A 23,147-nucleotide genomic window follows, 5' to 3' on the forward strand; every position below is an offset into this window, starting at 1 on the left:
CCGCAGCAGCAGCACCGAGACACAAGGCAAGGCTGTAAATTCTCAGCACATTCTCCGACATTCTTCTTCTGGGACGCTCCAATATGTTGGTTAGTGGGGGGTGGAAATATGATAGGGTAGACATGGAGGGCTGCCATCAGCAAAGCAGCTGCAGTGATTCACAAGCTCACAAAAAAGACCATCTCTTTAGAGGTAATCATCAGAGGAATATATGGTGTGAAGAAGGTACAGAACTGCTTGCTCGTGAGATGAAGGCGCCAACACAGGAGGTTGCATTCAACAAAAAAGTTGATATAAGACATTTCACATCTCAGTCAGGGGCCAGAACTGTATTTATAGCTATTCAGTTCGCTCATTAGCTCACTCTGTCATTATTATGCCATTGCTAGTGAAAAGTTTATTTGCTTTTTATGGAGTGTGGTGGACGAGCGCATGATGAGACATAAACTTTGCTTCTGGAGGAACATGCTGTAATCAGGACCGTGCGCATGCCTGCCAGCTCTCAGACACACTCAACTTCTCTGTCAGACTTCTGCTACCCCTTACTAAAAACCTGCTGCAGGTTGAGAGATGGTTCTTGAAAGAAATTAGGAGAAGCTCTGCACTAGAACGTTCCTGCTTTTCTTGCTTTGCAAGAGCCTGCTTGACAAACCAGTCCAATGAATTTATGTTGTGTGGGAAGGAAGATTACGGTTAAATTGTTGTTTATGATAATCCTGGCTTCAGGCCCTGACATACGTGGTTATAGGTTCTTCAGCAACAAAGTGTTGGTACTGCTTTGGATCCAGTTGACACAAAATGTTAAGAGCTGGTCCAGGATTAGGCACCTCCTCCAAACCAGCTCTCAATCAGTCCGTGTGGAAAAGGGGTGGATTATGTCCTCCAAAGATTTGTCTAGAGAATACAACACAATCTGTGCAGCCCCTTTGTTTGTTCTTTTATCATGGACTTCAACGCTGAGAGAGAGGAGGAGGTTGGTCGAGAGGGACTTTTCTTAATTTCTGGATAACGATAAAGATATTGAGGTCACAATGTGATGAGATCACGTGAGTAACTGACTAGAGATGTCAGCGCAGCTGCTGTTACAGCAATGGTTAATTTCTTCTTTTCAAGAAGAGTAAAAAGGGCCACTGAATGGTTTTCTCAATGGAAATTTCGCTCTTCTACCAACTGGCTTCGGCCTGTAGTTCGATGATCTGATTGGCTGTGACAGATGTTGATGGACAGATGGTGAATCCAATCACCTGCCAAATATATTTTGTCTCTTTTCACAACATGTTCTTGGTACTGTGAAACAAAGCATATGATGTTACACAACTGGAGAGCCTGAGAGTTTAAGGCTGGTATGCAGTTGCTGCGTCCTATCCTCACGATCCAGTGAGTTTTACCATCATCTGATATTCATAAAATGATGACTTAATATCTTAATTATGATCTCAAATGTGTCCTGCCTGTGGCCCAGTCAGTAGCAGCAAGCTCAGCACTGCAGCCTCACAAAAGCACCACACTGGAACAATGAGGTGTTGAGGCAATAACTTGTGCCGCAGCAGCGTCTAAAGGACATTCTGCCAGTAGACGCACATGCTAAAGCCCCCAAATCCCTTCTACAAATCACTGAACATACACACATAAGCCTGGGGATCAAGCTCATTTTACTCATTGAAAGGTCTTGTGTGCACGGACTGAATGCATTCCACTGGCTTTTCTTAAGGATGAATCTCTTTTTGGTTCACCGCAATCACGACCATACAAGTGAAAATAGAATCATCGTTACCTCGAGATGCTCAAGTTGTGTGTGCCAAACTGCATGAATTAACACAGCTCATTGCTTACAGCATTACAGATATTGCAACACAGAACAGAATGCTGGCTGTGTTCAGCGTTGTCTCACCCGCCCAGTCCTGTTAGGGTTTTTTTTTTTGTTGTTGTTATTTTTTTTCCCTCATTCCCTTTTCCGAGCAAAGGTTCCCATCAAACAATAACTGGGAAGTTGTATTTCAGAATTCTTTATCAGGAGAGGCAGTGAGAGCTCCCTGCAGGTGTGCTGGAAACTGACAATCTGTCAGCGTTTGTCCCCGGCCACACCCACTACCCGACATTTAAGTAGGGAAGAGGAGGGCCGACGACAGATGTCTTGCCAAAGCAAATACAACGTCTGTATATAATTACAAAGGTGCACTCATCAATCAAGTGCTTGATTCTTATTTACACAGTTTGGTGCTCCATCTAAACCATGCCAATGCTGCAAACATGTTCGGGAAAGTGCTGTATTTGCTGTAAGCTTTGGCCGCCATCACACGCAGATGTACCGGCTCCTTCAGAAGCTTTGATATGTTGAGGGTTTGTTTTTTGTTTTTTTTATATGTGCTGAGTTTGGCCTCTAGCATGTCAGAACTACTTATAATGAACCCACCAAAAAATCCTTTCCACACCACGAGTAAAACATCCTGCATGTATAAACAGTTTTATTAATTGAGGTGCATTAATTTTTTACACTTTGCACTAAATCAGAGTTTGACTTCTGAGATCTAATGTGGGGAAAACACACCATAAAAGTGGGATGTAATCGAGTTGTACTGAAGTCTATCTACTGGGTTTGAGCGCCAACGTCTGAGGGTCCCTCAAGCAAATCTCTCAGGCTGGCAACACAGCAGCCACCATCTGTTTGAGTAGCCTTAGGATTGCATGCAATTATTCTATGTGATGTTAACATATTTCTGAGCAAATTTCACCTAAAAGGACACAAATGGCTTTGGTCTGAGATGTAAACAAGAGCTTGGGTTGTTTCTATGGACTTCAGCTGTTTAGTCTGAACAAAAGCGTTTGAGCGGCTGATTTCCCCTTTGTCCTCTTATCTCCCAGCCCAACGGTGACACATTCTGCATGGCTAAGTAGGAACATCCATAGCAGTCTTTCACTCCCCATTTCACGCTGTAATAAAACGCAGCAGTTGTTACTCTGGGGGACCCTTAAAGGCGTTCTGTGGGGCCGATGAGAGACTCGGGCTGAATGGCAGCCAATGCCACAGCCCATCTTCACTTGTCAAGGCTGCGATGAGGCAGGGAGCTGGGGGGGGGGGGGGATATCTCTGATGTAGAAGCATGGTAATCCCTATCCATTTTGAAAATGCGTTTGCTGACTGGACAACAACATGGACTATGAAACAACATGGACTATGAAAATACTTCATATCTATGAAAAATGCCATATATATATATGTGTGTGTGTGTGTGTGTGTGTGTGTGTGTGTGTCTGTGTGTGTGTGTGTGTGTGTGTATTAATACAGCATGAACCTCTCACCAATTCCAGGCAACTCACAAGGATGCCGATGACATTTCCCCATACGGCCTGAGGATATTTGTGCTAATGACAGCTAGTGCCCATGGGTTTTAGCCTCCTTGCTAGCTCGTCTGCCAATGGTAAAGGGTTTGAGTCCAGTAGCAGGTGGTGCAGGTTACATACACTCATAAAACGGTGGGCTGTAACCGATTCTATAATGTGTCATATTTGTCACTTCCTCCATAGGTGCACCACCATTAAATGTGGACACATGTATGCTGCTTGCTCCTACAGAATTGTTGCAATTCCATTCAGTGATAAGTCATTATTTTCCAATAATCATAATTCAAAAAAAAAATCAAAGAGCTAATGGCACTTACACCACTTCAAGAAATGCATTTTCCCATGTATTATCGGCCTTCAGTACCAATACGTTATTATCACCAGTAGGTGGCAGTTATGAAACTAAAAGCTGATATTAAGCGATTACTAAAAGAGGAGTTAATACCAGTGTGGTTTCTGGTTCTGGTGACAGCTTAGTAAGAGAAGGCTCGGTGCTCATTTTACCGGAATATGCTGATCATATTCATACAGTTACACATCACACCTAGAGAGCGCTCGCTACAACCACAGGCTCATCTGCTGCTGGGGCCTTGCTCAAGGGCACCTCAGTGGTGGTTATGACAGTGGGGAAAGAGCTGCTCCTTCACTTTCCTCATCAAGATTTCTCCTACCGGTCCTGGAGACTGAGCAGCCCCTCCCTCTACTAGACCCACCAGCAACGCTGATTATACAAGCACCTTTCTTAGCAAAATATGAGACACTACAGGAAGACGCTCATCCCAGCTTCAGAGTGGACAGAGCAGCCTCGCTAGTGTCAAGCTGTGAGGGTACAGCCCAGCTGTTTACATCCTCACACTGTGGTGCGGTGATGCGTAGGTAGTTTCTAAATTGGGCTGCAGCATGTATTTGCTGATAACTGCAGCTTAACCTGCACACTCACTGCAAAAGCTTACAGTCTTTTACTGGCAACTTTACTGCTCTTACTCTGCTCTGCTTTCATTCCCTCACACACCACACACACACCACGGTAGGTTTTTGGTCCATCTGGTGACAAACTGGAATGGTATCCCAGTGAATTTGAATAGAATTTCTGTTTGAAACGCCCATTTATAACCAACGTCCTCCATAAGGATGAACACAATATCTGATGTTAGTCCGCTTGCATCGACTACAAACAGGCAATCCAGTCAAAAGCAGTGCAAACATAAAAAGAGGCTGAAGGTATCGATCCCATCACGGACGGTCAGTGTCAAGCTCAAATGATGCCACCTGATATTTATAATGCGCCTCCCTCTGCCGACGGAGCCTCGGGTCCTCTGGGAGGCTCAGGTATATGCTTGTTGGTGATCACGTTGTAAATCTCACCATTAATCTTACCGAGTTGTGGCTATTTTCTGCAGCCATGGCAGTTTTCATACTCTCAATAAAAGAGACACAATTATTCCAGCAGCTGTCAGCTCTCTGCTCATATCTACTGACCCATCCAGGAGCAAGTCGCCAGGCAACAGCCACCCGATCCACATATTCACTCACTTCTCACTCCATTTCACTTTTATTTGCTTTTCATCTGCCCTCAACTTCCTTTCTCAGCTCTCATCTCCTCTTTTCTTCTTGTTTCCCATCCCCGCCTCTCATTTTTCTTTCCCCACTCGGACCATGTCCACTCTAATCCAGATGAATCTTCAAACTCAACTTTTCTCACTCTCTTTTTCAACCTTCCATCTGCGTTAAGCCTGTGTTCATACTTAGAAAAATGATCTTTTCCAAAAGTCTCTCCAAGGAAGATAAATTTGACAACACCAGGCTCACATTGCTTTGCGGACAAAATGAGATTTTTATCTTGTGATATATCTTTCACAAACATTGCCAAGACCCTCTCCCTCGCCAGCAATGTCGTGATGCCGTGTTTCTGCAGCCTCCAACCTTTTACTCTGAGAGGTTTTTGTTTCCAAAGCCTATAACTACATATCACACAAAGTAAGGTGATGTCACATGACTCATTTTAGTGCAAAACATTGGACGGTAGAAAAACATCAATGGCCTCTGAAGAGACATTGATGGTTTACCATTTTGGCAGATGCAATATTTGGGAAGTTCAATTATGGAACCTTGAATCTGCCAAAAAATTCCTTCCATTCAGTTTGCTATAGCTAGAAAAACACACTCATAACCTGCTAACGTAAATTTCCCCCCCCCTTTTTTTTTCTTTTTTTTTTACTTATCTATTTTATATCAGAATGCAAAATTCAAACAACACCTGGTATTTTCAGGGAGTAAATAGTCTTGCTTGTCTCTGAGATCCACCTCTTAAAGTCTGGGGATCTTTGAATGCCGGGTAGGTAGCTTGGATGGTACTGAGAGCGTCCTATCACAAACCCAAAATCATGACATGTTGTCAAGAACACGCTCTATTAGGAACATGATCATGAACATGAATTTTTGTTTTCAATCAATCATTGTTAAGAACAATCAATAATGACTGAAAGAGGTTTATTTGAGAACTGTAACTGGAGCATCCCATGTACGTGTTGCTGGTGGGACAGTTTTTACTGATACACAACCTCTGCATGGAACTGTGCAAGCCGAAAGACTCAATTGGTTGGTTCTGCAATGCTTTTTTTTTTTTCTCCTAAGGTTTTGTTCAAGGTTATTTAAGGTTAGGTTTCGTCTCCACCTACTTCTGAGCTTGTCCTCAATCTGTACAACATTGCCAAATTGACCCGTGAGTCTAGGAAATAGGCGACCACACACTCAAAGTAACCAGACTTGGCGAGTATCATTAGCAACATGTCAAAACATATTTAGATTCAGAACGCATATTGTCATTTAAAACCAAACTTACGCACAGAAGAGGAGAACGTTTGTGCACATTAATCAAGTCTTGTCACTTGTTGTGGGACACGGAGGAATGTTTTTTTTTTTTTTCTGTTTTCTCGTTCGCTCTCAGTCACTACACATCCCCAACTTCAAGCTCCCTTGCAGCATCAGTCATCTTCAATCAAAAAAGATGTGTAGTGGACACAGAAAATGAGTAGCATGCCTAAAACCTTTATGCCTCCTCTTGGAGATTCTCATTAAAGGTAACCCAGGCTGAAACATACTCCATTAAGTGTAAAATCACATGCTTGCAAGGTTTTCCAGTATGTCTGTAATGTTCCATTAAATTCCGTAAGAATATAGCAAATAAATCAGGAAGAAGATATGGCTGTGTTGAGCTGTTATTAAGTCTAGACGCACTATTTCGCCAACCTTCTGTGACCTTATTGAGTGTAACGTCCACGAGATATCAGGTGTTTAATTTTTGCACGGCTGTAAATCAGCATAGGGGTGTTCGTGTGTGTGTGTGTGTGTGTCTGTGTGTGTGTGTGTGTGTGTGTGTGTGTGTGTGTTCAGCAGACAGTGATCAGGTGTAGATCAAAAAGAATAACAACTTGCTGACTTGAGATGGGAGTCTGCAACTCTAGACGCTTGACAGCTGTAAATAGAAATGAGGTTTTCCGATGTGGGTGAAGATAGATTTTATTAAAGCTGGTGGAATCATAAGCAGGTTTTACACAGAAATTCTGCAATAGCTCGGAAAAAATGCCAACATTATTATACCTGCTTGTTCACACAGAACCCAGCTATACCAAACCATTATGCAACAGAGGGGCGACGTGTAAAGCCCACAGCGTGTGTTTTTTGAATAAGCTATTACACCATGAAAGCCAGATTTATTCCTGATGCAATGTGATGTCATGCTGGCAGACACGCCCCTTCCCAAAGATCCCATTTTCTCACTTCACAGACACGGATGTGCTGGCAAAATGGCGAAACTTTGAGGAGCTGCTGGTGACAGATTAAGGACGAACTGAGAGATCATCTGAATGTGACGCAACAAGGCATCAAATCAGTGTGAAGACATTTGGAAGTACTTGAAGCGTATTTCTTCATCTATCTGAAGCATCGGCCTCACAGGAATGTTGTCCCCCCGCCCCCACCGATTATTAAGGTTAGGGTTAGTGGCAGTATGGGCCATCTGGCGTTCCGCGATAGAGGTACCACGTGTAAACTCAACATGGTCTGTTTCCCATTGTTTCAGCTGTCCTGTTTACACATACACTGATTTGGTGCTGTTGCTTCCTCCTCTGCCAGAAGTCTGAGCTCACATTCTGCACTGGTGTACTTTTAGTACATCGGCAGCACAACATTCCTGCCTTGGAAGGTTTGTGTAAAAAGGGCTTTTGTTTTGAACGCGACTAAACAGCTGAAAGCAAGTTCATTTTTCACATATATTAAAAAAACAACAACAAATATGTTCAATTCTGACATTTCAGGGGTCCTGCAGTGGCTCCTGTGGGTTTGATATTCTCCTATAAAACAAGCATTGGCAAACTAATGAGACACCGAAATGGCTCAGCCTGGGAGAATTTACACAACATTAAAAGAGGTGTGGTAGTCCAACTAAAACACCGTTCCAATTGAAAATTGTACGATTCAAAGTATATAAACTATACAATGCAGCTGGGTATCTATTCACTTTGGCATGTATACACTTCAATCAGCCCAAAAGCCAGGACAAGCACGTTTCCCTCTCTGAACACCACATGTATATACCACAGGATTGGAGGTACTCGATGTACCTGTGGTAGTCTGGAATCCTACAAGTCTTCTGTCTCCCTGAAGGTATCCAGATTATATGGAAATTGCAACCTGAGTGCTATAGTGGCCTATCTCCTTTCTATCTGCTTGTTTGAGGAGGAACAGCAGCAGTATCCGGCACAAAACTGAGAAATACCTCCTAGAAATGATCATCTGGAATAAACTGCGTAACATTTGCTTTATAGGTATTATCACTGGAACATTACAAGTAATACAAGATGCAGTTATGTTAACTACGAATTGAACTGATTAGTTCTGACTCAGACTGAATCAAATTTCCCTTTCACCAGTAATGACATATTTTCCAAATCACCAAGTGAGGAACGTGGGCCGCTGAACGCTGCCAGCGTCATAATTCCTTGATATTTACAACCAACTAAAACACTTCTTACTCCAGCTCTAGTGGGCTGCACTGAAATGTAGACTTTTCTGTTTTGTTTAACAAACCAGGCCGGGAGATGGCGAGTAGCATAGCAGGTGGTGTCATCGACATTCTTTGAGCATCGCTTTAATTATTAATTTAAATGCAATCGAGGGTGCCGACAACAAAGGGCTGAAAAGGAAGAGCTTGGCAGAAAGTGAGAAGAAAAAGAGGAGGAGCAGGAGGGGCAGTGCATGAATTATACATTTAGCCCACAATCAGAGGTGCCTTCCTTATTTATGAGGGGAAAAAAAAAAGCCCACACAGCTTTGTCTTCAAAGTTAATGAGTCTGAAGTTTCACCCAGACACTCACACCACAGGTCCTCGGCCTTCTCACGTTGTTATCGTCGGCACAGTGACAAGAGTCGGGACTACATTGGCCGTAACTAGAGCAGCGGTTACCACCTACCGCTGGGCTCAGTTTACATTTCATGACAATTAGAGTCAACAGGATGTATCCATCATGTGGGGTCCGGTTGGTGATAAAGAGGTGGTTTTGCTGTGACGTAGCATGGGAAAGCCAAACCCTTCTGTCCTGTTTTCTGAAGGCCAACAGATGATTTAGTGTATTTACTCCCCCACCATCCATCCTGAATGAAGCAAGATGGATCGGAACAGATATGAAAAGGAATCACATGGTAAAACGCCAAAGACATTTATTCCGACAGCGCTCAGCTACAGCAACGATAATGAACTCACATTTTCCGATGCGGAAAATAAAAAAGAAAAACAAAACGCATCTCTGCCGTGGCAACCGTTGAAGATTGAGCAGATAGTAAACAAGATATAGGATTTCAGGGATTGTTTGTTCCTACGGTGACCACTCAAGCTGGCTCAATCCCCTCTCATCTCAAATGAAATAAGGGCCAGGAGACTGTCTCGATGTGGGCTGACAACATGTAAAACATGGCTGGGCTGTTGACGGGAGGAGAGCCGTCTTAATCCCACGCTGCGGTCACATTCCACCACTATCGCCGTTTGTTTATTCAAGTCACAGAAACACTTCAGATTCACTAATCCTACTTGTCCTTTCCTGTTTTAACCAAACAGCTCCTCGCAGAAGAGGATACTTCGCTGTCTTTAAAGTAACATCTCTAGCTTTGGATTACACGTATTTCAAACATGGAGATTAGTGATAAAAGTTTAATTTGTGAAGGAAGCAATTTTCTCCACCGCTGCTCCAGTCAGACATATTATTTACTTTGATTGCTCCAAGTCAAAGGTTAAGATAGCTGTCGATTACTGAGTCTGTGACACAAATTTTGGTTTCCCATCATCCTCGAACTGTCACACACAGTCTTTAAAGGTTTAACTGTAGGATGCAGCAGCTTTGACTGGAGCTGGAATAAATCTACTAAGCACATCAGCTTTAGGATTCTTACAGTCTAATCTTCCTTTCGCTGATCATGTTGGCGTGATCAGTCCACTAACCACAAAAATATTAACGTGGACCATAACTAAAGCGGCATTTCTTTGTTGAGACCTCTGGAGAAATTAGTCTCAACATGTGAGCTAGTGAAGGAGTAAAGTAAGAGGTGTCTCCAAAGTGAGAGTAAACACTCGGATGACGGTAGATTGTCTCAGTGTGACCGGTCATTATTGCTGAAAGAGGATTTTACAGCGGCTTTGATTACGATAATCCTTCAACAGAACAAAATCCCTTCTGACACGGAAAACATGAGAAATCAGGTTATCTGTGAAAGGTTGATTATCTTGGAAAATTGAACGGACATTATTGGCGAGCTCCTATGATCTGTGGGATCGATACAAATAATACTTTTTTTTTAAAAAGTACTGGTGAAGAAAACTCAACAGCCTCCCCTCCTGTGGCCACCTCTTTAGTTTTTTTTTGCTGTTGGGGGTTTCCATTCTCTGCCACCCACCATGTGAATAATGAGCTCCACAGATAGCAGCCAATGAAGAACCCCCCCACCCCTCCCCTTTAGCCAGTGAAACTTAACAACCATGTCCAGATCAGGTCCTTCCTGCTGGGACTGACCAGCCTTGTTTCACACTTCTCCACCACCCACATGCACGTCCTCCAACTAAACTAACAGAGAAAACAGCATCATCCACAAACCTACGAATGAAACTATCTTGCTTCCTTGTCACGCTGACTGGCTCTCCTAGTTTCCTTTGAGGTGTCGCTGCTGGTAATGTGGTCAACACGGCGAGGTGAGACAAGCGTCTGGCCTCAGCAGGACCAAAAGGTGCTTTGAAGTTTGCTTAACAATCCCAGCCATGCCTGGCTGTAACCTACCAACCAGCACACACTTTATCACGTCTTTTCAGCATGCTTAGAGATATACTACCAACCGCCAAAGACGAGATGACCACACAAAAGCCTGGTCAACCACGATGACACGCTCTTCGTGGAAGCGGGGAGGGGGGTGACACACCTATGTCTTCTAATTAAGATGAATGCTAATTAAAGAATGTTTCTTAATTCATAGGACGGAAAAAAAAAACCAGATGAGAAGCTACTTATTTTGTCGTGAGAAAACGTGGGGGATGGTGGGGGGGTTGACAGTCGGCTTTGAAAGACACTTCTGAATGAGACGTAGTAGCATTCCAGGGATTGTTATTCAGGCAAAGCACTCCCAAGCTTCCAACACATGAAAACGAAGGCGCATGTAATCCAAAAGAGTAAACACTTCTTATTCTTATTCTGGCATGTGAAGCTCAGGGTGTGATTGGGAGGAGAGAGAGGGAGGAGAGAGAGAGAGAGAGAGAGAGAGAGAGAGAGAGAGAGAGAGAGCGAGCTCACAAGAGCCACCTGGATTATGTGAGAGACCAATGAAAGACATGCACGACTCATTGCTGTCAAAAGAAGAGCAGACGACACTGCTTTCTAAAGCCTCAGCAGACTCTTGAAAAATAAAATGCAGCTGCTACACAAAGAAACGGAAGGGTTAAAGCAACGTGTCGGTCTTGACTGCTGCTTTAATTGTCTTCAGGTCAGTCTCCAGGACACAATCTAATTCACTGATAGGTACTGCTAGATATTCACTGGCTACACTAACACACTGTCGCTGAAAAACAACAAACCGCACGCACAAGCACCATGACTGAGTTAAACTCCGTCTGAAATAACACGACCGAAAACACACGTCAGATGACTGTACAGGAAGCAGATTGTCTATTCTGTTGATGGTCGTGGAAAATATTTCAGAGGAGGAGCAGCAGTGGTGAAGAGTAAGATCAGATTTCTGTGCTTGGACCACCGACGAGGTGCAACTGCTACGAACGAAGCAAGTTTAGGACATCGCGAGGTCACACGAGGGAACACCTTTGTGTGTTTCTCAAACGGTTTCCTGCAACAAAGCATCTGAAGCGTCACTATACTGTGTGTTTGGTCGCGGATACTTCAGTACTTCCGTACTTCTAAACGCTTGTGCTGATGTCTGGACGTGGGAGGACAGCGGTGGCTTTACAGAGTCATAAAGTACGAGTGGAATCCCTGTGAACAATTACGCGTTACGATATATTCACGTTGTTACCTGGACATACTGTTTGGCTGAAGTTGGGCAAAAAAAAAAAAAAAAAAAGTTTTGTCATTATAAATCTGTGCAGAAATGACCCCTAAAACCCTGATCAAATTTGCACTGCAGGAAATCTGGTTCCCTTGCCGAAAAGTCAATGGGATTTCTTACATTGGTTGTCAATTAAATACCTGGAAAAAAAATCCATAAAGCTCCTAATGTTTTGTTCTGCGGAATGAAGTGCATTGGTAAATATCGCGCGAGCGAATTTCAAAGCCTTTATGTATCTTTACACTGGTGATAGCTCACAAGCTGACAGTGGCGAGAGAAGCTTGCTGTGGTGAGTCCTGCTGTAGAATTTGTCCGTAGCCTAAAGTTAGCTCTGTATTTCTAACGATTTCATTTTATTCTTCACAATTAATAAACTGGTGTTCATTTGTGAAGATGATCTTTCAAATCATGTATATTTTCTGCAGTAACCAAAATCCGATGTAAAAATCCCATTGGCGTTTGGTGGGGGGAACCCATTACCATGCATTACCTCCAAACCCTGTAGCACTCTATTCCTCTGGAACAACAACTACGATAAACTACTGCTAGTAAATTGAGTTCTGGCAAATAATTATTGCTGTCAAATTAAGCTCTCATAGTCAAGGCTGATGTCATTAATTGTTTTGGGTGTTTTTCCCAGGAAGGGAAAAAGGGGGGAGGGAAACCAACTCCGTATGCTGATGTTGACCACATCATTGTTTTAAGCGTTCCGTACACTAAAGTAACCGCAGAGTTTTCAAACTGATCCAGGCTCAGTTTTCCAGTTATGTGGGATTAGTGTGGATGAGAGCTGCAAACATAGCAAAAAAATAAGTTCTACGTGTGGATGTAGCCTCGGAGAGACAATGAGCCTTCCTTCCCCTGGAATTATGAGTGAAGGGCACTTTCCGCTGGCTCACCATAGGCCAACTTTTCTGGACATAATGCAAATGTCCTTTATTCTCTTCCTTCCCTGACAGTAATTTTGAAACGCAGCTTTGTTTCAGGCTGGCATTTAGCTGCCTTTAAGTCAAGTCTAGCATTTGATTGGGAGCCTGGTTCACACTCGTGGGGAGAGCAGCCCGGCTAATATCAGCTACGGTTGGAGAGAAAAAGCTTCTTGGCTCCACACACTCAAATGCACATGCAAAAAAAAAAAAAATTGATGTTTTATGCACCAGCAGAGAAAGCGAACACCCTGGAGTTTTTCAAACTTTCAGGGAGCACATCCAAACTTCTCCAGTGAAGCTTTAACAGTAGGGAGACAAAATGACAATGGCTCATAGAAATGCCTGCTGTCTCCCTGCGGAATGTCTGCTGGTCCAGTGTTATGGTGTGATAATGGCTCTCCAAATGCCACCTCGCTCTGCTTTAGAGAGAGGGCAAGCAGGTTAATTACCATGACAATGGGGACACTGAGCGTGGGGGCCGACTCCGGACACTGCATATGAGATGACCGGGATGACTTTCTCATCACAAATGGAAACGAGGGGTGGCTTTGATTTCCTAAAATGCCGACAGATGGACGAGGTCACAGCATCTTTGTCTAAATCATTAGGCGTTTTTCTTCAGCGGCTGCGTTGCGGCTAAACTGAGCCCTGGGTGGACTGACACCCTCCCCGGGAAGCCGCTTCCTTTGTGCGTCTGTTTGACTGGGCCGCTGTTTATGAAGTGAAGAGGCTAATCAGTGGCTGTAGAGCTATTCACAGGGAACCACTGTACAGCGTGGACCCATTTAGCGCAATTGTTAGAGTGGCTACAATAGCTGAGCCCTAAGTGTGCACTCAAGTTTGATGTGGATGAGGATGTGAAGTGTGAGGCTGTTTGCTACCAAAATATTGACTTTTGGCCCCAAATTACACCTCCTTACTGTGTCTTGCATCCCGGCTGGCTTAAATAAGACTGAAAATACAATTAAATCAATGTAAAGAACCCTTGAACCTATTCATAGCAGCACAGTAGGAGAGTATTACCGCACTTGTGCAGATTGTATTTAAAGATTTACATCAAATTGAGTCACATTTCTTAACAGCTCACAGTCGGGATAAAGAAGTGCTAACTGACAAGCTTGTTAAAACAAGAGAGAAGAAAAAGAGTCATTAAAAAAAATTTGGCCCTTTGCTGAGTTTCAGCGATGTTAACTGGTTGATTATGAAAACAGTATGCTGTGTTTGGACTTGCAGGCAGCGAAAAGCCCTTTCAAACATTAAAACTCCGCCGAATGACTGGGGAGTGACGAGTGCCAAGAGCTGATGTTGGCCATCAGAGTGGAAATAAGAGAAACAAGCTTCACAGCACAAAGGAGTTCCGCCTTCTTTTACATTAACATTAAAATACCCACTGGTCACAGATGGTTTAAGGTAATAAAAGGGACATATTTTGTTAAAGAGGCAATCAGACGATGTTCAAGTGCTCTGCTGTGAAGTTCCTCTCTTACCACATGGAGTTTTCTAACAGTTATTAAAAGTAATCAACTTACACACACAATTTACAGCCAGATTAGGAGGTTTTATTGATGTCACAGAACACCCTGCTGTAAAAATGTACCCCGCAAGAAACAGCCTCCATGTATGCAGATGTACTAGAGAGCACGGTCACTGCGCTGTGCGGAGTTCCATTCCACATTCACAAAAGGAATCATAAAAATCAAACGGAAGATGAGATGTTTAATATATACATCAAATGTGAGGCCACGCTAAGATGAAAAAAGAAAAGAAGAAACTCCTCTGCGTTTTCCTGAATTTCCAATTAATCACCATCATTGTGATACTGTGATTCACTTCCATCCCAGCATGCATTCCTCTTTAAGTGCACCAAAGTCTGTGGACTTTTGAGAGGAGCCAATAAATACACACAAGGATTAGGGAATAATTTGTTAGAGGATAGAGGAAAGTTAAATGGGACCTATTACGCTCGTCCTTATTTTCTGTCATATATAATGTTACAATGTCGGATGTTCTTATTAAATGTGGCTTCAGTTTCAAATAATGAGGTAAACATATGTAATCCCTCGCGAGCTAAAAGCTCAGGCCTCAGACCGCTCAGAACGATCGGCTTCCAACTCTTTTTTTTTTTCTACTTTCGTGTCAAACTAATGTCAGTTCATCACGGATGTCTTCACATGGCTGATCCAGGAGCAGCCGGGCTGGGCCTGATCATATCGTCCATGATATATGGTTACAAATCCTCCTCGCGATTAGAATAGTTCATTACATCAGAAGTATCAGTGGGAATATTTGCAATATTTTAAACATGACTTGTACTTTTACAGAGGAAATGTATTTTTATAACATTTCTATTTGATTGTCGTATTGTTAAATTATGAATACTGCGAGTACTACTGTCTGTATTTCCGCATGAGAGTCGGTAACTTCATGTGGTGATTTCAAACCAACTTAATTAAGAAGTATTTTATGACAGTCTTGGATCACTTCTTATATCATTACGACAGACTAAACAGCATTAAGTGTTGTGATGCTGTTTGAAACCTATGTCGACCCTCTGTATAACCTAGAGTTGCTTCCCCCCTGCAGGCTTCCAGAAGTTGGCCAATCATCAAAAAGGGGTTTTTAAGAAGGGGGGGGGGGGGCAGGAGACATGAGCTAAATCGGCTTGTGTCAGATACAAAGCGTGTTCCCATTTAATTGTTGAGTGTGTTTTTCTCAAACTTTGGAAACATGCTAAAAATAATAAAAGCACATGCAAATTAGGCACGTTTTCGTCGTCTTGTTCAGAGCGAATAATGTTGTGCTTTCATCAGAAAGAAGATGGCAGTATAGTCGACGTGGAAGCAGGAGGCTAGAATAGAAGAAGAAGAAGAAGTCATTCTGGCCGGCGAGCTACGAGGCATGGAGAGAGGGGTCTTTGCTGTCTGTTGGACGAGTTCTAATATTTCCTTCTCACCAGTTGGTGCTGGGACTCGTGCTAAAGTTGAGAATCATTCAGGAAGATTCAAGTCAGTCACACGATGTTTAAAAAAATGCAAAAAACCTACCTCAAGTGAGCATAAAAACATTGCAAAACTGATTTTTTTTAATCAAACGTAGCCGTTTCCATCGACAGTATCTAATGCGATACTTCAAAATGCACGACACAATGTAACTTTAAACGCTATCTTGTTATCAAAATAAAAACCTCTGGGCAATAACTTCATTTATTTTACTTAAACAGAGAAGTCATCTAACATACATACATATAAAACTTGGGTTGAACACATCCTCAGCATTAAATGCTGCTTTCCATCTCAGCACGAGGAAGTGTGGGAGCCTTTGGACAGCTATAGAACGCATTGTTCCCATTTCAAACTTGGACCATGCTATGCTTGCGAATCTTCCTTATTCCATCTCGGCGGCGCTCTGTCACTGCTGTCTATGCAGCACATCCCTCTTGTCAACAGATCCAGGAGCGCCTGTCAGTGCCGTCTTTTCAGAGGAGCTGTCAACACCAGCTTTGTGTATCAACCCTCTTAGGGATGAGGAAAGAAACATAAACAAGCCCTGCAGGAAGCGTACCGTAACGCATCCTACAGGATCCCTACATGATAAAGAGTCCAAAACCTTTTAACATAACTTGTTCGAATATTCTTTAATTGTATCTAATTAACAAATGAGTGTCGCTGGATGGGCTGGAAGGAATTCTTAGTGATAGTTTGTGTCAACACGTCTCAAAGTGATTCCCGCGGGCATGACAAAACTAGTCCTGTCGTGACTCGTACACTTTATGTTGAATTATCCCCTGATAATGAGGCATGCATGTGGCATGTGTCTCATTCATGAAAGAAGTGAAACCACATTACCTTGGAGCACTGCTTGTGATTCTGGCACCAAACCAAGGATCCATTATTCTGCGAGAGAGAAGGAAAAAAAAATATCATCAGTCATTTGGCTGCATGGCGTGAGAAAACCAGGGGGGTGTTGGACTGCGTTAGAATACATTTACAACAACTTCATCGCATTAAAGTTGCAGCTTTGACCCTGATCTTTATTATCACAGTGCGTCTTATTTCCGCTTTCCTCACATCTTGGCCTTTCTTTTTTTTGATGATCTATATCGATCAGCTACGAGAGAATGTGTGTGTGTGTGTGTGTGTATGTGTGCGTGCGTGTGTGTAACTTAAGCAGGGAAGCGGGGTCACCGCACCCGGTCCAGGCCCCAGGGCAAACCTCTGGTCAGTTTCAGCAGAGCGTGGTGACCTCAGCTTTTCTGAGGACCTGTTTGATCTCTCAACAGACGTCCCAGAGGTCACAAAAGCGGGAACTGATGTCAGCACTCCTGTGAAGACTGCACATACTGCCAATTTCCTCTAATTGCTGTGGAAGTGCCACCTTCTACAACAAGGCAAACATTTGGTCCTAATAGAGCCGTGTATTTATAAATCCTGCATGTGTAAATATGGAGAGCCGATGAGCGAGAGGACGAGTGGGGCTAAATAGCTTGTGCAAGTGGTCATTTCCTGAATTCTAGGGAGAGGAATTATGCTGTCATTCTCTGCAAGCATAATTGAGCAGGGAATGGCAAGTACAAGGCTAGTGCTTGAGAGACAACGTTCAGCTGATCCGCATGAGAGAGATGAAATGTTTCAACGCGTTGCAGAAAACAAGACACGGTCAAGATTTTAAGCACGTAATAGCGGACTTCTAGGAATACCTTTTCAAATAATTTCAATTCACAGTTGCTTTTTGGTTCATCCGGCAAACAGCCAGAGCAACATGAGCGCGAAGTCATGTTTCTGGCCACCTGATGGATATTTGTCCATTATTCACTCAGCAACTATCTCCGCTGACACGGAGGTTGTTTTTTTTTTTAAACAGCTGCACGAGCTAATTATGACATTTGTTGGACATGTTAGGTCTTTAAATTTACAGGCTACAAAACTAAAACCATGCACAGAAATAAGCCAAAGAAAAAAAAAAAAAGAACACCTCACAGCAGATTCAAATATTATCAGACCGTTATATCATCTATCTGGAGTAGTCGATGCTAAAAGGTGTCCCTCTACTGACCGGTGTGATGATGAAGGATTCAGCTTGAGGTGACAGAAAGGTCAAACAAACGGTGGCTTTTACGACGACAGGCCTTTGTTGGATCCCTATTTTGACATTTTGTTTCCAACCACCGGATACACGTTGCTGTTTTTCTCCCTCTCCGCCAATCACCGGCAGAACATCTCCCAAATGAACCGAACGATTTTGATGAAACTTTGTGCAGAGGTTAGGTAATATTACAGGGAACACATCATCGTAGTTCTTGAGACGGTCTGAGTCACATTGTGGATCCTGAAGACTGTTCAAGGCCGTCGACCCGATAGAGCTGCAACAAGCTGAAGAGGGAATTTTCATCAGAGTTCATTTGCCTGAACGGTCTCAGCTTATGGAATCCAGAGTACGTATCTTTGATAACATGGTGGGAATCTCCAAAATAATGGGAGCATATATTTATGGCCTTGTACTTTAATCAGAGACAAGAGTTGATCTTCCGGAGAGGGTGTGGATTGTGTTCTCCATGAGAAATCTTACTTTTCGGCGGTTGTAAAGACCGTTTCTGAATTGATTCCGATATACTTCGTTCATTTCCTGTATCCAGGTCATCTCCTTGGCATTCCTTCTTTGTTTGTTTGCTTTTTCAACGCCACAACCTGCACTGTAATCTTTCCCTGACTAATTTTGTTATTGCGAAACCCGACTTGACCTCAACCACTGACACGCCATAAAACATCATTATTTCTAATGTAGATATCCAGGCGTCATACCTCCAGAGGTGCTGGTTCATCAATGATAATAATTGATGACATCAATCTTCTTGGCAGGTGGAGTTCGCCCCATCGGAGCCATTCAAATGGTAGTCATCACAACCAATACGGCACCCATTTAATGAACAGATAATATCTGCAATGACGGGAGGGAAAATATTTCTCCGTTTTTTTTTTTTTAATTTTCATACGCTTTTGAATAACTCATTAAAATCTGAAGATAAAGTCATATTAATGAAATTCTTTAATAAGCAATGACCCGGATCTGTGCCTCACTTTTAGTGACATCTTTTTGTGTGCGTGTTTGTGTGCGCGCGAGGGTAGCTGCAGGATACAGTCAAACTTTAGGGGTCTGCAGACAAAAAAAAAAAAAAAGTCTGCTTAAGTTCAATGTCAAGTTCAAAGCTTTTTTCCCCACAATGTAATCCAGAAAGAAATTCCCATGAGACCTTAGGAGAGAACTTATCATTAAAGGGTTTAATTTGACATCCAGTACCAGTAACGGCTCTGCTTTTAGTGTCAAGGATAATGGTCAAATGGCTTCAAAGGAATTCATGATTGTATGCTCATGTCTTCAGAGGGTATCTTTCACCAAAAAAAAAGAAAAAAGAAGAAGCAGATAAGGATGAAAAATATATGTGTGTTTTAGGAAAGATTTGTTTCATGAAGTGAAAATGAGCCCTGAAGCGTTTAAGCCGGCATCAGCACTTTTGCATGGAATAGAACGTATTAAATCTGTTTGGCCGAATATTGATTATAATAAGAATTATTCCTCAATACTTCATTTTATATGGCGTTGCATTAAAATCCCTTCGGGTTCCTTAATTTATGAGGAATGATCAATACAACCAGGCTAGATCCCCTGTGGCATACAGCCCGTAAATAAGTCCTTGACTCTTGCAGCCAAAGTCTCAGGACAATTTATACAGATTGTCATGATCTAGACCGCGTCCTAAATCATCACCCCTCTTCTTTGACACCTTTCTTCACCCATCAATAAACAAGGACGGGGCCAGATCCACCGAGGAGCTAATTTTGTTTCGTGACAGCATCCCTCGTAGCAGAGAAGCTCAGCAGGATGTTGCCCCAGCTGTCCAGGCCTGACCCCCAGCATGTCAGGGACCAACCGGGAATAATTATAGGTCAGGACTTCATCCCTCTGTCTCACCGTGACATTCCTCTGCAGTCTGAACATTGAACAGTGATGAGGACTGTCAAGGACTGGGCTTGAATGAATGTTTTCCAGATATCCTCCAGTGTGATTGGAGGTCGAGGCCAGACAGTGCGAATCTGACACTAGCCGGGTCGTGTAAACGGGGCATTTATCACGGAGGTACATTATGGCTGCTGTCAGCTGAGAAGTTAGAGCAGGTGGCCAGGGGCGTGTGGTATTGTCTAGACAACTGAAGAACATGGACACCCCCCCCCCCCCTTTTATCTCAGAGAACAGCATTCCACCTTTGGAAAATGCTGTCCTTTTGTTTCCTACGGGGCGTTTGGTCGGGATTAAACGAATCTCAGTTTACGCCGGAGAAGAGCTTCTGAATAGAGCCGATATGTTTGCCAGCATTAAACTACCTTTTTTTCTAAGCGGAGCGCCTCAATAGATTTCCAGCCACCTAGACAGGAAGGAGGACTTCAAAGGAGAGTGGTGTCCTTTGCAGGCGCGGGGGTCCTGAGGCAACACCAAAATAACTGATCCTTCAGGGCACATACGCTGCACTAAAATAAAGAGCCAAACATTGAAGCTCGAGTGGGTGTGAAGGGCTGTGGTCATTCCGCTTATCAATTATTCACTTTATATGAATTATTTGACAAGGGTAGTGAAAGTGAGCTAATGTGTTGGACATAAGAGGGTGCTTGAGACGCAACGCTTGTCTCCAGTTAGGAATGAAGTAGCTGAGGGGTGTAGCAGCGCTGGCCGCCGGGGATTTACAGACAGGACTGTCATGGTTTAAAAGCATTTACAGGGAGGTGAGGCCAAGCTACATAGACCCCTATTCATGCGCTGTCTTCACCAATGAAAAACTCCACACATGAGACGAGCAACTGGCTGAGGTTTGATTCCACCGCAGGTTATTTAATATCAAAGGCGAAAACAAGGGGACGCGGAAAAACTACTTTCCAATGTTTTTTCTTCCCCTTTCGCTTAACACACAAATCTCTCAAGTCAAGATGCTCAGGCTTTACTGCGCCGCACGTTTGAAATGAATGACTGAATTTAAAATGTTAGACTTTTATTGCTAAGCATGTAATAACAAGGCCTCGTGGACACACCTTGTTTTTGGCTTCACGGGTCCCCACATAAATAATCCACTACAAGGCTGATGCTTTCAGAATACATTATTGCGCGGTTCTCCCAGGTCGCTCTTAATATTTTAAAGTGTCCGAGACTAATATTTATGGTTGGGTGTTCCCCTCTGTATATTGTACAGGGGTGACAAGTTCCCCAAATGTGGAGTGAAATGTCAATAAATCTGTATTTGGAAATACTATTACATCAATAAATCTGCTGTTGCTATAAATCTGACAAGCAATGGGACGACCCAGGGGTTTTCTAACTCTGCATGCATGCTTGTTTCCATTTCAAGACATAACTGTAAAAATTAAAACAAAGTTTTGTCCTCTGATTTAGACCAAAATGGAAAGATACGTGTTCATAACATCTGCGAGTGTTAAATTCTCACAGTGTCATTCCAGCAATTCAAATCAAATTAAAGCTGATATGAAAAACAGATTCATAAATTACAGCTGCAAAATATGTTAAGAGGACAAATGAACTCCAGCAGAATAAGTAGCAGATCGTATAGATAACTAGATATTGAAATATTAAGAGTTACTGCGTTGACATACGGCCCACTCCTTTAATTTCCATTGAAACGGAAAGTCTTCTATCGAGTATTAAATGACTCCTGATTAAGAAGTCTGTCATCTCAACAGAGCGGAGCTGTGAACTGCCAGTTGGCCTGTTACCGTAATAAGATCCGGCAGAGGGAGCAGATCCACCTGTAGGTCGTGCTGACTGAGCATGCTCAGATGTTGTGGCAACAGCACATTAGAGCTCATCACATTTAGCACAAACGGGGCGCCAGCGTTTAGCAGGAAGGTGACCTCGCCGGGGAAGCATCAGTGTGTTGTACACCTTTGAGGTGTTGCGCTGGCATTTATTAGTAGAGGGGGGGGGGGCAAGAGGGGGGTGGGAGCCATGTGTTTTTGCAGCTGACCAGACCTCCCATTTTCACATGAAAGGAGTGTAGGGAGTACATAATTGCAAATGATCAACAAATGTCTTCTGTTTTGAAGTTGCACAAGCTCGCTCAAGCAAACCTTGCATATCACTAACCACAAAAATGCACCTCTCTCCACACAAATACCTCTCTCTCTCTGAATAAGTCTGACTCACACGCTGAAGTCAATTATATAGTCTATTAGCTGTCCATTAGAGGTGGACGGGGGGGGGGGGGGGTACTTCATCAGTTATTTGACTGTTCGGTCGGCTGCTGGCTGATTTAATGTCCTAACTTTGCAACCCAAGGCAGCAATAAACTCTGAATATTTAATGAGCAAATCCTTAACAAGAAACACTGCTTGTAATCCTCTGGATGCTAGTTCTGTCCTACCAGGACGTTAACCGAAGCCTCACGACATGTAAAAACTGAAACTGCAATAATAAAAAAAAAAGCTGTGTGAAGTGTAGCAGGTCTGTGCAGCTGATCAATTAGTGTTTTCAAACTAAATTGGTGCCACAGAAACAAACAATAAACTCTTGTTGATTCATTACAAAAGTGCCTCGCCTCACAGCGTTTCCTGACAACTGGGGGATTCATTACTGCACTTTGAGAAGCCTTGCAAATGCAAATGGAGCCAGTCTAAAGGTAGCCACCAGACAGATAGCTGGGGGATCAGTGACCAGTCCTTTTCTCTCCAGTCCTGCAGGAGAACAGTGGGACCAGTGGAGGGTGAAAAACAACTTCTGACATCACATGGAGCCAAGAACCATACACAGAATACAGCTTCTTCACAGTAGCACCGCACATCCTTATATATATGTGTGTGTGTGTGTGTGTGTGTGTGTGTGTGTGTGTGTGTGTGTGTGTGTGTGTGTGTGTCAAAAGACTGCAGACTGCATCTCACTCTCACTGGTGATGAATCATTTGAAATGACATAAATAACCTTAAGAATGACAGAAAAGTTCACACAAATCTATAGAGTTCTGACCAAATGATGAGCTTGTTTCCACAGACAAGGATCTAATTGATTCATCATGAATACAGGCCTGCTTCTCTGATCTGATCCATCATGCTCAGTCTACCAAGTACTGCAATGTGTTGATCCGGTCTATACAACACGCACACAGCAGTGACATACTGTTGGCCAATGAAGCAACTTTGCAAGTATAATAAAGCATTTTAATATCTGCAACTTGTATGTATATTTTCATGACCTTCATCACAGATCTCATTTGTCACTGGATTTCAGAAA

At 43.0% G+C, this 23,147-nt stretch overlaps 1 protein-coding gene across 1 annotated transcript in view; it reads right to left on the reverse strand.

Moving 5' to 3' along the window:
- Nucleotides 1-23,147, reverse strand: part of anos1 (anosmin 1) — a 45,884-nt gene that overhangs the window by 22,288 nt on the left and 449 nt on the right. Inside the window, exon 2 of the mRNA XM_086220528.1 lies at nt 16,713-16,760. Within this exon, the coding sequence (XP_086076654.1) occupies nt 16,713-16,760 (48 nt within the window). The remainder of the gene's footprint in view (nt 1-16,712; nt 16,761-23,147) is intronic.

Source organism: Aulostomus chinensis, chromosome 12, assembly GCF_037954235.1.
Source record: "Aulostomus chinensis isolate RoL2024-O1b breed Wild chromosome 12, RoL_Achi_v1.0, whole genome shotgun sequence".
Classification (NCBI taxonomy): domain Eukaryota; kingdom Metazoa; phylum Chordata; class Actinopteri; order Syngnathiformes; family Aulostomidae; genus Aulostomus; species Aulostomus chinensis.